The 12,339-nt window shown below is 47.5% G+C and overlaps 1 protein-coding gene across 2 annotated transcripts in view; it reads left to right on the top strand.

The window, feature by feature from the left end:
• The first annotated feature begins 2,489 nt into the window (after positions 1 to 2,489).
• The window catches only part of SHC2 (SHC adaptor protein 2), a 33,881-nt gene continuing 24,031 nt past the window's right edge, over positions 2,490 to 12,339 (top strand). For both annotated transcript variants that reach the window (XM_060233413.1, XM_060233414.1), the window contains exons 1-3: positions 2,490 to 3,149; positions 9,893 to 9,963; positions 12,231 to 12,291. In XM_060233413.1, the coding sequence (XP_060089396.1) occupies positions 2,577 to 3,149; positions 9,893 to 9,963; positions 12,231 to 12,291 (705 nt within the window). In that variant the 5' untranslated portion in view covers positions 2,490 to 2,576. The remainder of the gene's footprint in view (positions 3,150 to 9,892; positions 9,964 to 12,230; positions 12,292 to 12,339) is intronic.

Here is a 12,339-nt window from a genome sequence, read left to right on the forward strand (position 1 = left end):
AGGTTTGGCGTAAACATCACGATAAGATAGCTCCCCCAACCTCTCCTTTAACCACAGTTCGCTCCGGGACTGTGCAAAAACTCGTTTGTGAAATGGAGACGACTAAGGGCTGACTTGCTTTGTTGATGTCCTTCTTAAGGGGGTAATAAAAGACAAAGGGATTTTAGAGGCCGATTCTGACCTTCGGCTTCTCTGGTTCGAATATCTTCAACTTAGGCATTTACTTGACTCGCATCCCTTTAGCCCTCCTTTACGTATCCACCTTACTGACTTTGAAAAGATTTTATTCTGTGACTCAATCCCAATCAAAGGACTGATATCAAAAATCTATAAAATACTACTTCGCCCCCTTTATACAGCACCGCACTTCTACCAAGGTGCCTGGGTCTGAGATTTGCACATGGAGCTGACTGAGGAGCAGTGGCAGGCTATTTGGTGTTCTTCCATATACAAAACAAAAGCAATGAACGTTCAACTTCAAGCCCTCAAAGTTCTTACGCGATGGTACAGGACTCCAGTGCAGTTAGCGCACTCATCTTCTATCTCACCCCTCTGTTTCAAGAATTGTGGCCAGAGGGGCACATTTTTTCATTCTTGGTGGCTATGCCCAGTCATAAATAACTTTTGGAGGCAAATTTACCAAGAAGTACAAGCTCTTACTACACACTCTCCACCATTTACGCCTGAATGCGCTCTTTTGAATCTCATAGGCACCTCAAACATTCCCGAGCCTACAGAGGAATTGATCTCACATATGTTTGTGGCTGATAAATTTGCAATAGCTTTAGTCTGGAAACAGCAATCTCCTCCCTCACGGCAGACTTGGTGGCTGAAATTGTGGGATTATTTTGTTCTGGATAAGCTTACTTACGATTTAGATCCCCATCGCCCTCGACAAATTGCTTCCTCGAGGTTTATAGAAAAGTGGCGTCCCTTTATAGACAAAGTATTAGCTGATAATAATATTCCTAGTAACTCATACCATGCTATACTGATGTCATGTCAATTGTTATTGTAATTTTGCTCTAAAATGGCTTATGCACCTGCTTCCTTGTTCTGTACTGGTATTTGGTGCACACTCATTGATTTGTTGATGTATTTGTACCGTATTTCTCAATTCAATAAAGTATTTTGAAAATTAAAAAACAAACAAACAAAAAACAAAAACAAAGCAGCATTCTCTATCAGGCCTATAAATGACAACAGTTGTCCAACCAGTGGTGCCTTTAAGACCAACAAAGTTTAATTCTAGGATAAACTATCACACGGACGCAAATGCTTATCCCTGGAATTAAACTTTGTAGGTCCTAAAGCTCCCACCCTGAAAATCCTGTCAGTCTCTTGGGTTGCATTCAGATGGGCCTTCTGCGCCGACACCGTCACCCCCACCCCTGGATTAAAAAGGTGCATTCACACAGCGCATATCTAAGCCCTGAGCCATAATTGCACCCACCTCATCTTCTGACAGCTTGACTCCGCTTCAAAAAGCCACCCAGTACTTTTAGGCACCAAGTTGAATTATTTTATTTGAGCAGTGGAGGGGTTGTGGCTCAGTGGCAGAACATCCGCTTGGCATGCAGAAGGTCCCAGGTTCAATCCCTGGCAGCATCTCCAGTGAAAAGGTTCAGGTAGCAGGAGATGGGAAAGACCTTCCTCTGCTGAGACCCTGGAGAGCAGCTGCCAGTCAGAGCAGGCAACACAGGCCTTGATGGGCCAAGGGGAGGGGTCTGAGACAGTCTAAGGCAACTTCATGTGTACCTGTATTTTTAAACCTGGCCATTTGGCCACCCAGTATTTTACATGTACTTTTCTTTGGCTAACCCAGTTTTAAAGATTTTATGCTGATTTATTTTGTAACACTTTGGCTTCTGTTTGCTTTTTCTGCCATTGTGTTGCAATTACATGTTTCTTTCTTTCTTTCTTTCTTTCTTTCTTTTTTTAAATGCTGGTTTGGGTCTCCTTCTATTTTTTGATGCCACCGTCTAGTAGTTATTTTAATTGGCTGGTTAGGTTTTTTATTCTTTTGAATGTGTTGTAAGCCACCTGAAGCCATTTTTGGAGACACAATGAAGAACTAATCTGAATGGATAATGAGATAAACTTCCTTGAAGGTCTATTTTGCTTAAAGGCAATACAATAACACAAGAAAGGCAATCAGCTGAAGTCCAAGACACCACTTTTGAGATGAATATGTTTTGCATGTATTCTATTGTCGCTCATAATTTCCTTGAAACGAGGGCCAATTTGGCTCCCTCCCCACCCATGCACTGATCCCGAATCTTCCAGAGGAAGCTGCCGAAACCAAACAGCCTGGTTCATCTTTTCTGCGAATGAGACGGGTATTCATCTCAGTGACGGGGAGAGCAATCGAGTTCTGCAGCAGTCGGCGGGTGGGAAAGCCATAACACCATTACATCATTATGTGAAGTGATCTTCCCCGAGGTGGGGGGTGGTTGCTTGAGGTTGTAGCTGCGTATGGGGGTGGGGGTGGTAGTGATAGGCGAACCAGAGCACACTGCACACGGGAACGGCTGGAGCACTCTAAAACCACTTAGCCAGACAAGCAGCGGCTGGGCATGCTAACAGAACCCAAGTATGATCGTTTTTGGAACGACACGCTGACGCCCTCAGAGAAGCCAGCCATGAGCAGCAAGGTCGCCGCGGCCACCCCATCCCCACCACCCCCCGGCACCTCCCTGGCCCACCCTTGCCCTCCTCCGCTGGGCGAGGAACAGGAGGCCGTAACCACTTTCTGCATGTTGATCCCTAAAATGCCCCAATGGAAATTCTCCAGCCCCTCAGGCTTCCTCAGCCGCAGCCCTTCCAGTGCCAGTAAGGAGCTGTCAGCCGCAGCCAAAACGGGGAGCCCGGGAGAAGCTGGGACCAGTTCATCGTCTCCCTCATCCTCTTCAGGCCTGGCTGCCGTCCTCAGTGCCTGTGAGCCGGTCTGTGCCGCACCCTGTAGCTTGCAGGTGATGAACAGGCTAAGAGGAGGGGCCAGGGGTGGGCGGAAGGCCCCTCAGGCTGAGGGGGCCAAGCTGGCTGGGGAGGAGTGGAGCCGGAAAGGCAGCTTCATCAGCAAACCTGTGCAGGGCTGGCTGCATCCCGACGAGAGAGTTTTGGGCGCAGGAGTCTCCTACATGGTTCGGGTGAGTGGCCTCTCTTTCTCTCCTATCATGAAAGGACACCTCTCTGCTGTTTGAGCTGATGCTAAGGACTAGACTTCCAAGGTCCTGTCTGGGGCCACTGTCTAAGGGCAGTGCGTGCATGGAAACTTGACCCTGTCCATTTGCATGGAAAGTAGAAGGGTTTACAAACTTCAGTTTGTGTCTGGGAAGACTTGGGGGCTCCCTTCTCCTTGTCTATAAGTAGTGTATCTTTAGTTAGAAGCCCAGTCTGTCGTTTTGAGCTCTGCAATTTGGTTGTTTGGTGCTAATGGATATGCACTCTGCCCATGCTCAGAAGCAACTTCATTATGTCACAAGGTCTGCAGCTTCATGTATCCCGTGGTCACTAGCTGCAGCTGGCCCTCAGGCATTTCCATTGGAAGCAGCAGAGCTCTGAGGCTAGAAGGGAAAGATCCCAGACAGACTTCTCTCCTAGAGCCTGTTTTCTGTGTGTGTGCCACCAAGTCACAGCTGATTTACGGTGACCCCTCCGAGGTGGTTTGCCATTGCTGGCCTCTGCGTAGTGGCTCTGGGCTGCCTCACCAGGACTCACCAGGGCTGTCTCTGCTCAGCTGCTGAGATCTGATGAGATCAGGCTCGCCTGGGCCAGTCAGTTCAGGGCAGGAAGTGAACGACTTCCTCTCTTGGTGGATTTATTTTCCCCAGAATGCTTTGGTCACAAAATGGGTTCTCTTTTAGCTTCCAGATTGGAAGAGCACTGCAGGAGAGAAGAGAACAAATAATTGCTTTGACTGCCTGGGGCATGGGGGTGGCCAGGGAGGGAACTATCAATAGGCTTCATAATGACAATAACAAATCATATTGCGACAGCCCTTTCAAAGTGCTTTGCATGTAATTATCACAGTTGCCACTACAACAGCCCTGTTAGGTAGGCCAGTATTTCAGCCTCATGTTGGGGTTGAAATGGAGACAGTGACATATCCAAGATCCGGTGGGTTTCTCCCTGACATGGCAAATGAGCTGCAGCACTTCCTCTTAGCCAATTTGCTGACCTGATTTCATATCCCAAGTTTTCTCCATCACCAACACAATCTCACTGTTTATTATGACAAGACTGAGAGGGAGGAGTTTCCCCCAGCGATTCTGCTATAAGAGCCCCTGCATGCAATGCATAAGAACATAAGAACATAAGAGAAGCCATGTTGGATCAGGCCAACGGCCCATCCAGTCCAACACTCTGTGTCACACAGTGGCAAAAAAATTTATATATACACACACACTGTGTCTAATAGCCACTGATGGACCTGTGCTCCATAGTTTTATCTAAACCCCTCTTGAAGGTGGCTATACTTGTGGCCGCCACCACCTCCTGTGGCAGTGAATTCCACATGTTAATCACCCTTTGGGTGAAGAAATACTTCTTTTTATCCGTTTTAACCTGTCTGCTCAGCAATTTCATCGAATGCCCACGAGTTCTCGTATTGTGAGAAAGGGAGAAAAGTACTTCTTTCTCTACTTTCTCCATCCCATGCATTATCTTGTAAACCTCTATCATGTCACCCCGCAGTCGACGTTTCTCCAAGCTAAAGAGTCCCAAACGTTTCAACCTTTCTTCATAGGGAAAGTGCTCCAGCCCTTTAATCATTCTAGTTGCCCTTTTCTGGACTTTCTCCAATGCTATAATATCCTTTTTGAGGTGCGGCGACTAGAACTGAACACAGTACTCCAAATGAGACCACACCATCGATTTATACAGGGGCATTATGATACTGGCTGATTTGTTTTCAATTCCCTTCCTAATAATTCCCAGCATGGCGTTGGCCTTTTTTGCAAACGCACACTGTCTTGACATTTTCAGTGAGTTATCTACCACGACCCCAAGATCTCTCTCTTGGTCAGTCTCTGCCAGTTCACACCCCATCAACTTGTATTTGCAGCCTCACCTAATGTTTACACTGTCAAATCAGAGATTGCTGGAAGTCGAAGAAGAGGCAGACCTGGCCTTCAGCAAGCCCTGGGTTCTGGAGTACCTTCTCTTAAAGCCAAGGCCAGAGTGAAGCATCCCCAGGCAGATAACAAGGGCCAGATACCTCCCAGGGCTCTTTGGGTCTGCTCCTCAGGGCCACTCACCTGCCTTCTCCCAGAGGAGCCCACATTGGCTGCTTCTTCTCCTTCTTGGCCCCCACAGCTTCTTGCTTCCTCACCAGCCGTGCCTCTGTGGGAGAAGCCAGGCTGCCGGTAGCATGGTGGAGATACCCCCCACCAAGAGGGGGACACCTGAGGAAGGGGGAGCATCAAAGGGGCCATGTGCAGATCTGCAGAATCAGGAGACATAAACCAGGAGACACCAGATCTGGTGAAACACAAACAGCGTCATGATCCCTAGCTCTGGAAAGGTGCTGGCTGTTCAAGTGAATCAGGAAGCACTGAAGTGTGGTTTTTGATACCAGAAAGGCAAGGCTTTAACTCTCTGAAAGAAAGAGAGTTTTGCAAATGGCAGCCCTGTTTCCCCTTCTTGAATACAGCCCACATAAGTGAATTAGATGGTGACAGTGCTGAAGTCACCCCCTGTGCTTAACTCATTTAGGGCTCATTTGCGTTGACTGATAAATTAGAGCAGTAAACATTGGGAGCACATCTCTCCTTCCCTCCTTGAGCCCTGCCTCACACAGATTATAAATCATTTTCTCATTGAGTAGGATTGAAGGGAAGGGCAAAAAAAAAAATTCAGCCTTCCACAGGCTGGAGAAATGAGATCAAACAATTGCCATGATGTGGTGCTAGCCTGAGAAAACAGCTTTTATGAGCATTCTCTCCTAAGCATGTTGCTTGTGCGTTACTGCAGAGTGTGGGCCCTGGCAGTCCACAGATCCTTTGCTGGCTTACTCAGAACTAAAGCGCCACAGTGTTGCTCCCAAATATTATAGCACTGGAAAAGGCACAGAGAAGGGCAACTGAAACGATTAAGGGTATGGAACACCTTCCCTATGGAGAAAGCTTTAAGAGCTTTGGGGTCTTTAGCTTGGAGAAACAATTGAGGGGTGACATGATAGAGGTTTGCAAAATTATGCACGGGACAGAGAAGGTAAAGAAGTCCTTTTCCTCCCTTTCTCACAGTACAAGAACTCATGGGCACTCAATGAAATGAATGAGCAGTAGGCTGAGAATGGATCAAAGGAAGTCCTTCACCCAAAGAGTCATTAGCACATGGAATTCACTGCTGCAGGAAGTGGCGGCAGTTGCAAGCATAGGCAGCATCAATAGGGGACTGGATAAACATCCAGAGTAAAGGTCTTTGAGTGGCTCTTAGCCACAAGGTACAGAGGGAACACTCTGTCTGTGGCAGAGATGCTCTGTATCTTGGGGGGGGGGCAACAGTGGGTGTCTTCTGGAGTTTTGGCCTCCCTGGTGGACCTCCTAAAGGCACCTGGGTTTTGGCCACTGTGTGACACTGATCCAACAACTCTTACGTTCTTAACTAAGTGTGCATTAGAATTAGGCCAGAATTCATGGGAGGATATTGTCTTAGGCAACCATTCTACAACAAAGACTGAAACTATTAGTATATAAGTGTGGTGGTGGGTTATTTGGGAGAAAGGGGAGAATATTTTCTGCCTCTTTGTTATGTGCTGTCCATGGTGCTGAATGCTATTCTTAGAAATCAAAATTTCAACCTTCTGCCTACAAGCATAAGTTTGGCACCTGTGTAAATAGAAAAATCTGCACATTGGACTCAGCCACAGATACAGTTTTGGGTTTTGCAAAGCCCTGTGAAACTCCAGGTTTGCAGGAAAATATGATTTCTAAAAATATGATCACCATCTTCAAGTGCTTTTTGGGCTGTTGCATAGAGGATGGTGTGGAATTGTTTTATGTTTGCCCCGAAAGTTGGATCAGAACCAAGAGGTTGAAGTTGAATCAGAAGAGTTTTTGACTAAACATTAAGAACTTCTTGACAGAGTGGTTCCTCAGTGGAACAGGCTTCCTTGGGAAGTGGTGGGCTCTCCTTCCTTGGAGATTTTTAAGCAGAGGCTAGATGGACATCTGACACCGATGCTGATTCTGTGAACTTAGGCAGATCATTAGAGGGAGGTTGGGAAGGGTTGTATCAGTGCTTAGTTCTCATGGTTCTTTCTTACACATCCAGAAAAATGCCAATTGCCACTTTGGGATCAGTCAGCAATTTTTCCCCAGATCAGTTTGGCAAGGGATCCTTGAACTTTTTTTTTTTTGCCATCTTCTGGGCATGGAGCAAGAGTCACTGGGGGTGCGGCGTGGAGGTATTTATGAGTTTCCTGCATTGTGCAGGGGGTCAGACTAGGTGACCCTCGAGGTCCCTTCCAGCTCTATGATTCTAGAGCCAGCTCTGGTTAGTATTTGGATAGAGGCCACTAAGGAAGTCCAGCGCCAGGACACAGAGGCAGGCAATGGCAGCTAAAGATGGCTTCGTGCCTTTGTCAACTCAATCCCTCTTTGTGTTAATATGAAGTTCTCACAGAGGACAAAATTCACATATGGATCAACATAAACCCTTTCCAATCTCTGCACTCTGTGGCTGTGTGAGAAATTCATATTAACACAAGGAGGGAGTTGACAGTGGCATGGGACCATCTTTTGTTCTGGGGAAGCGAGTTCTCTCTCTCTTGCGGACCAATTCATTCCATGACTCTTTCCCATCGGCTTCGTTATTACTCTTCATTGCTCCGTAGAGAGTTTGTGTGCCTTGGGAAGCAATTGGAGTTCATATGTCAATAGGAGCAATGGGAGGATACAAGATACTGTGTTCTGACTTCCCTGCAACAAGCTTGGGCTAAGGCGTTCTTAAAGAGACAGTATCTTTAGCATGCTTCAGAACGGTAGCCATTGTTGAATGCGATTTGTACTTTGTACTGTTTATTCGTAAGAGAGTCATAGATGTTCTATAGCGCTTAGTGTCACAGTGAAAAATTTCAGTATATATCGGTGGTTGCTTTAAAGCATTTTACTTTGGTGATTTTCCTCACCCCAGCATTTTGTATAATTCACACCAAAGCCTGTATATGTCTTTATATATAATTGTCTGAGGTTGGCCCACGACCTTCCAGACCTGTAGGACTCAGAAAACACGAGGAGCCAATACTTCACTACAAAAGCAATACCTTTCCCTGAAGATGGGGGTCCCCAACATGGTACCTGCTGACACCTTTCCTGTCCCCCACCAAGTGTTTTTAGAAAGGAGGTGGGGCCAGGTGGGACTTTTGCCCATTAGGACGTCTGCTTGGCTGCTGGAATTCTGATTGGCTGTGCAGATTGAAAGGTATTAAACAGGGCTTCTGCCTGAAATGAGTTACTATTAAAAAAAAGGTAGTCCCCTGTGTAAGCACCAGTCATTTCTGACTCTGGGGTGACGTCGCATCACAACGTTTTCACAGCAGACTTTTTACAGGGTGGTTTGCCATTGCCTTCCCCAGTCATCTACACTTTCCTCCCAGCGAGCTGGGTACTCATTTTACTGACCTCGGAAGGATGGAAGGCTGAGTCAACCTCGAGCCAGCTACCTGAACCCAGCTTCTGCCGGGATTGAACTCAGGTTGTGAGCAGAGCTTAGGACTACAGAGTTACTGTTAGAGTTATGATTAACCTCATGCCCTGCCATTTTGTGGCTGGCTCTGCCTCCCGCAGGAGCCATTTTTGTATTTGTGCCTGCTACCCTCTGTCAGAATTCCAGTGGTGCCCACAGGCTCCAAAAAGGGACCCCTGTATTAGGAGCAGCTAGTTACACAAAATAGCATGCAAACTTTCAAGTTTTCTAGAACTCTATTTCAGGCAGTTGTTCAAGCAACAAAGGGGCAGTGATTTCCCAGGGCATGATCTTCAGGTTTTAGAATGCCAAGTAGGGTTGAACAGATACTGGGTGGATTGTGGTTTGGGTTTAGAACATATGAAGCTGCCTTATACTGAATCAGACCCTTGGTCCATCAAAGTCAGTATTGTCTTCTCAGACTGGCAGCGGCTCTCCAGGGTCTCAAGCTGAGGATTTCCACACCTATTTGCCTGGATCCTTTTTTGGAGATGCCAGGGATTGAACCTGGGACCTTCTGCTTCCCAAGCAGATGCTCTACCACTGAGCCACCGTCCCTCCCCTTTAATCTTTGGCCTTTTGGAAAGAAGCAGCAGCAGCTGCCAGTTGATGTCCCAGTTTGGCCGTATAAAGCCAGTCTGGCTGTTCAGTCTGATCAGCATCTCTCTCAAGGGCTGGTGGATCTGCTCTCACGCATGCCCTTTTGCTCCCCTCTCCGCTCAGTTGCCTGCCTCTCTCCAGTCCTGACCCTGAAGGCCGACTTATGTTTTAATTGTACAGAATTATATCCTTTGCAGCCCAGCAGGGTTATTAAAATGTTTGACGGGATCGTAAAAGTTCAATAAAAAAGTCAACTGTGAATATCATTCAAATACTCAAACAGCAGCACTCAGCTTTAAACAAAAAAAAAAATGCAAATCACAACTCCGACCTATGTAAAAATCCTCCCATGGCCAATGAAGCAGGAACTCCCCTGCCTCTAACTTCCTGGAGTGTGACTGTGTAGAGGCTTGCCCAGAACCTCCAAGGATCTGGTGAGATGGCTGTTTTGTCACCACCCTGTGAGTTTGAGTGTGTGTGTGTGGTGTGTACTTCAAGCTGGGTTTCTTTGGAAGGAAGGGAGCATCTGGGGCAGCAGGTGGCCCCGAAGGTATGGCCCATTCACCTACATTAATGTTGGTTCCTTCCTGTTTTCCTCTTTCAGTACATGGGATGCATTGAAATCCTGCGCTCAATGAGGTCTTTGGATTTCAACACTCGGACCCAAGTCACCAAGTAAGGGCTCGCTTGCTGATCTCACTGTTTCTTGGCCCTTCCTTTTTGGATTCCCAGAATTCACCTCTAGAGCAATGAGCCATGCAGCTGCCGCCAGGGCCTGTAGAGGTCCGGGTGTTTGGGGTGTCTGCATGTGCACCACCCCTTGTCATTCCTCAGTAGCTGTGTGATCTCAGCCACTGAAGGAGAGTTCTGGTCTGGGGTGGAAGGAGATGCAAGACGTGGATTAGTCACATGAGAGGGCACACCAATTGGGCACCACATAATGACCTTTTGAGGCTGCCACAGTGCTGTGTAGCCATTCAGATTTGTCAGGGAGATGGTGAGTGAAGACAGTGTTTTTTGAATTCATTGTACGACCGATCCCAACCAACGGAGGAACGTAGTGTGAACAGGTTGATGTCAAATTTGACTGCATTATGATGTCACTGAATGAAAGGGAAACAGGCAGAGAATAAAAACAAGAGAAGGCTAGAGCAGTGAATAGGTTATGACAAAAAATAGGATTTCTTCCAAATGTTGCCAAAAATGTTCACATTAAACTGGCTTGGAGTCCAGTGGCACCTTTAAGTTCACCAGAGTTTTGTGTGCAATGAGCACTTCTTTTGGGTATAAGCTCCGTTCCTCAGCAGGATTTTTAACGTAAGCTCTGCAGAACCTGAACAGCTGAATTAAAAAGCAGAGAACTCACCCCCCGTTTTGAAGGACAGATTCTGAGACATTTGGGTTGCAAGATGGTGCCTCAGACTGGAGGCCTCGCAAGCCGAATTGCTGAGCTCTCTGCTCCTTTGCCAGCAAGTTAAGCTGGAGGCACCATCACATACATGACACGCCTGTACATGAAATCAGAGATCAGAGTTAAATGTTCTGTGGTGTGTTAAATCACAGATTTAACAGCGGAGTGAGCTAATTTGGGTCCGAACTGAACCCAGCAACTTGACAGAAAAAACCAGAGGCATCAAGTTAGGGTGGGATTTGTAGCTGCTACTCCTATGACTGAAGGGGCGGAACAGGTGAGGGGGCTGGCTTAGAGACAGGCACAAAGGCTCAGAGCAGTGGGGCAAATGGAGGTGCCAAAGCAGGTTACAAAGCTGAGAAACTGTGGATGGGAGCCAGCTGCAGAAGGCAGCGTTTCCAGCCTCCAGATGAGACCTGAATCAATTGGCATTGAAGAATCTGACCTCCAGACAACCCAGATCAGTCTCCCCTGGAGGAAATGGCTGCTGGCCTTGGAGGGATGGATTCCATGGACCCCGCTGAGACCCCTCCCTTCCTCAAACCCCAACCTCCACCCCAAATCTCCAGGAATTTTCCCCAGCTTGCAGAGGGGAAAACTGGAGAGTGGGGAGATCACCCCTTCCTGCTGCCATCCTTGACTGTCATTCATGTGCCCCCCTCTTTGTGCCTCTTTGGCAGCCACCAGCCCTGCCAAGACTCTACCCAACGGATCCTTGGGTCAGTTGAGAAGAAGGGCAAAGGTGGTGGTGCTCAAGATTATTTGCAGAGAGGCTGGCTTCCCTGCAAGGCTTGGATGGCAACAGAAGCCCCAACCATGGGGCACTCCTTCTTTCGCCAAGGAACAAAGCACATCGATCTTGCGTAACCAGAGATGAGAGTCTCTCCCCGGGGAACCTTAAGAGCTGTGAATAATTCATGCACCTCTCTGGCCCTCCACCCCCCTTCCCGCTCCAATGACCCTGGAATCGAATGCACAGGCAGCAGTGAAGTTATGCAGCTGAAGGGAGAGCTGTATAACTTCACAGTTAGTTGAACATGGAAGTTGGGGCTGTTGACTCCAGGCTGGGAAATTCCTGGAGATTTGAGAACCGATCTTGGGGAAGGCAGGGCTCAGAGAGGGGAGGGACCTCTGTGGTATATAATGCCATGATGTTCGCCCGCCACCAAAGCCACAATTTCCTCCAAGGGAACTGTTCTTTGTAGCACAAGCTTTCCAACATCCAAGTAAGGCCTGGAGATCTTCTGGAATTATAGCTGATTTTCAGATTACACAGGTCAGTCTCCCCTGGAAAAAAATGGCTGCTTTGGAGGGTGAACTGCTTGAGAAGGGGTCTTTCCCCTTCCCAAACCCCACAACTCCTAGGCTCTGCCTCCAAGTCTCCAGGAATTTTCACCTTCAGAATTGGCACCCACACCCCCAAACGACCCTCACAGCTTCTTAGGGATGCTCCAACATCTTCTCCTGTTGGGGTTGTCAAAGGACACCATTTTCCTTTTGTAACAGTCTCTAAATGACACTTTTCTTGCAGAGAAGCGATCAATAGGCTCTATGAGGCTGTTCCAGGTGTCAAGGGGACTTGGAAGAAGAAGGTGAGTCTGGTCTTTCTCTTTCCACCCCCGCCCCAGAGAGGATTGCAT

This window comes from Heteronotia binoei, chromosome 2 (assembly GCF_032191835.1).
Source record: "Heteronotia binoei isolate CCM8104 ecotype False Entrance Well chromosome 2, APGP_CSIRO_Hbin_v1, whole genome shotgun sequence".
Taxonomy (NCBI): domain Eukaryota; kingdom Metazoa; phylum Chordata; class Lepidosauria; order Squamata; family Gekkonidae; genus Heteronotia; species Heteronotia binoei.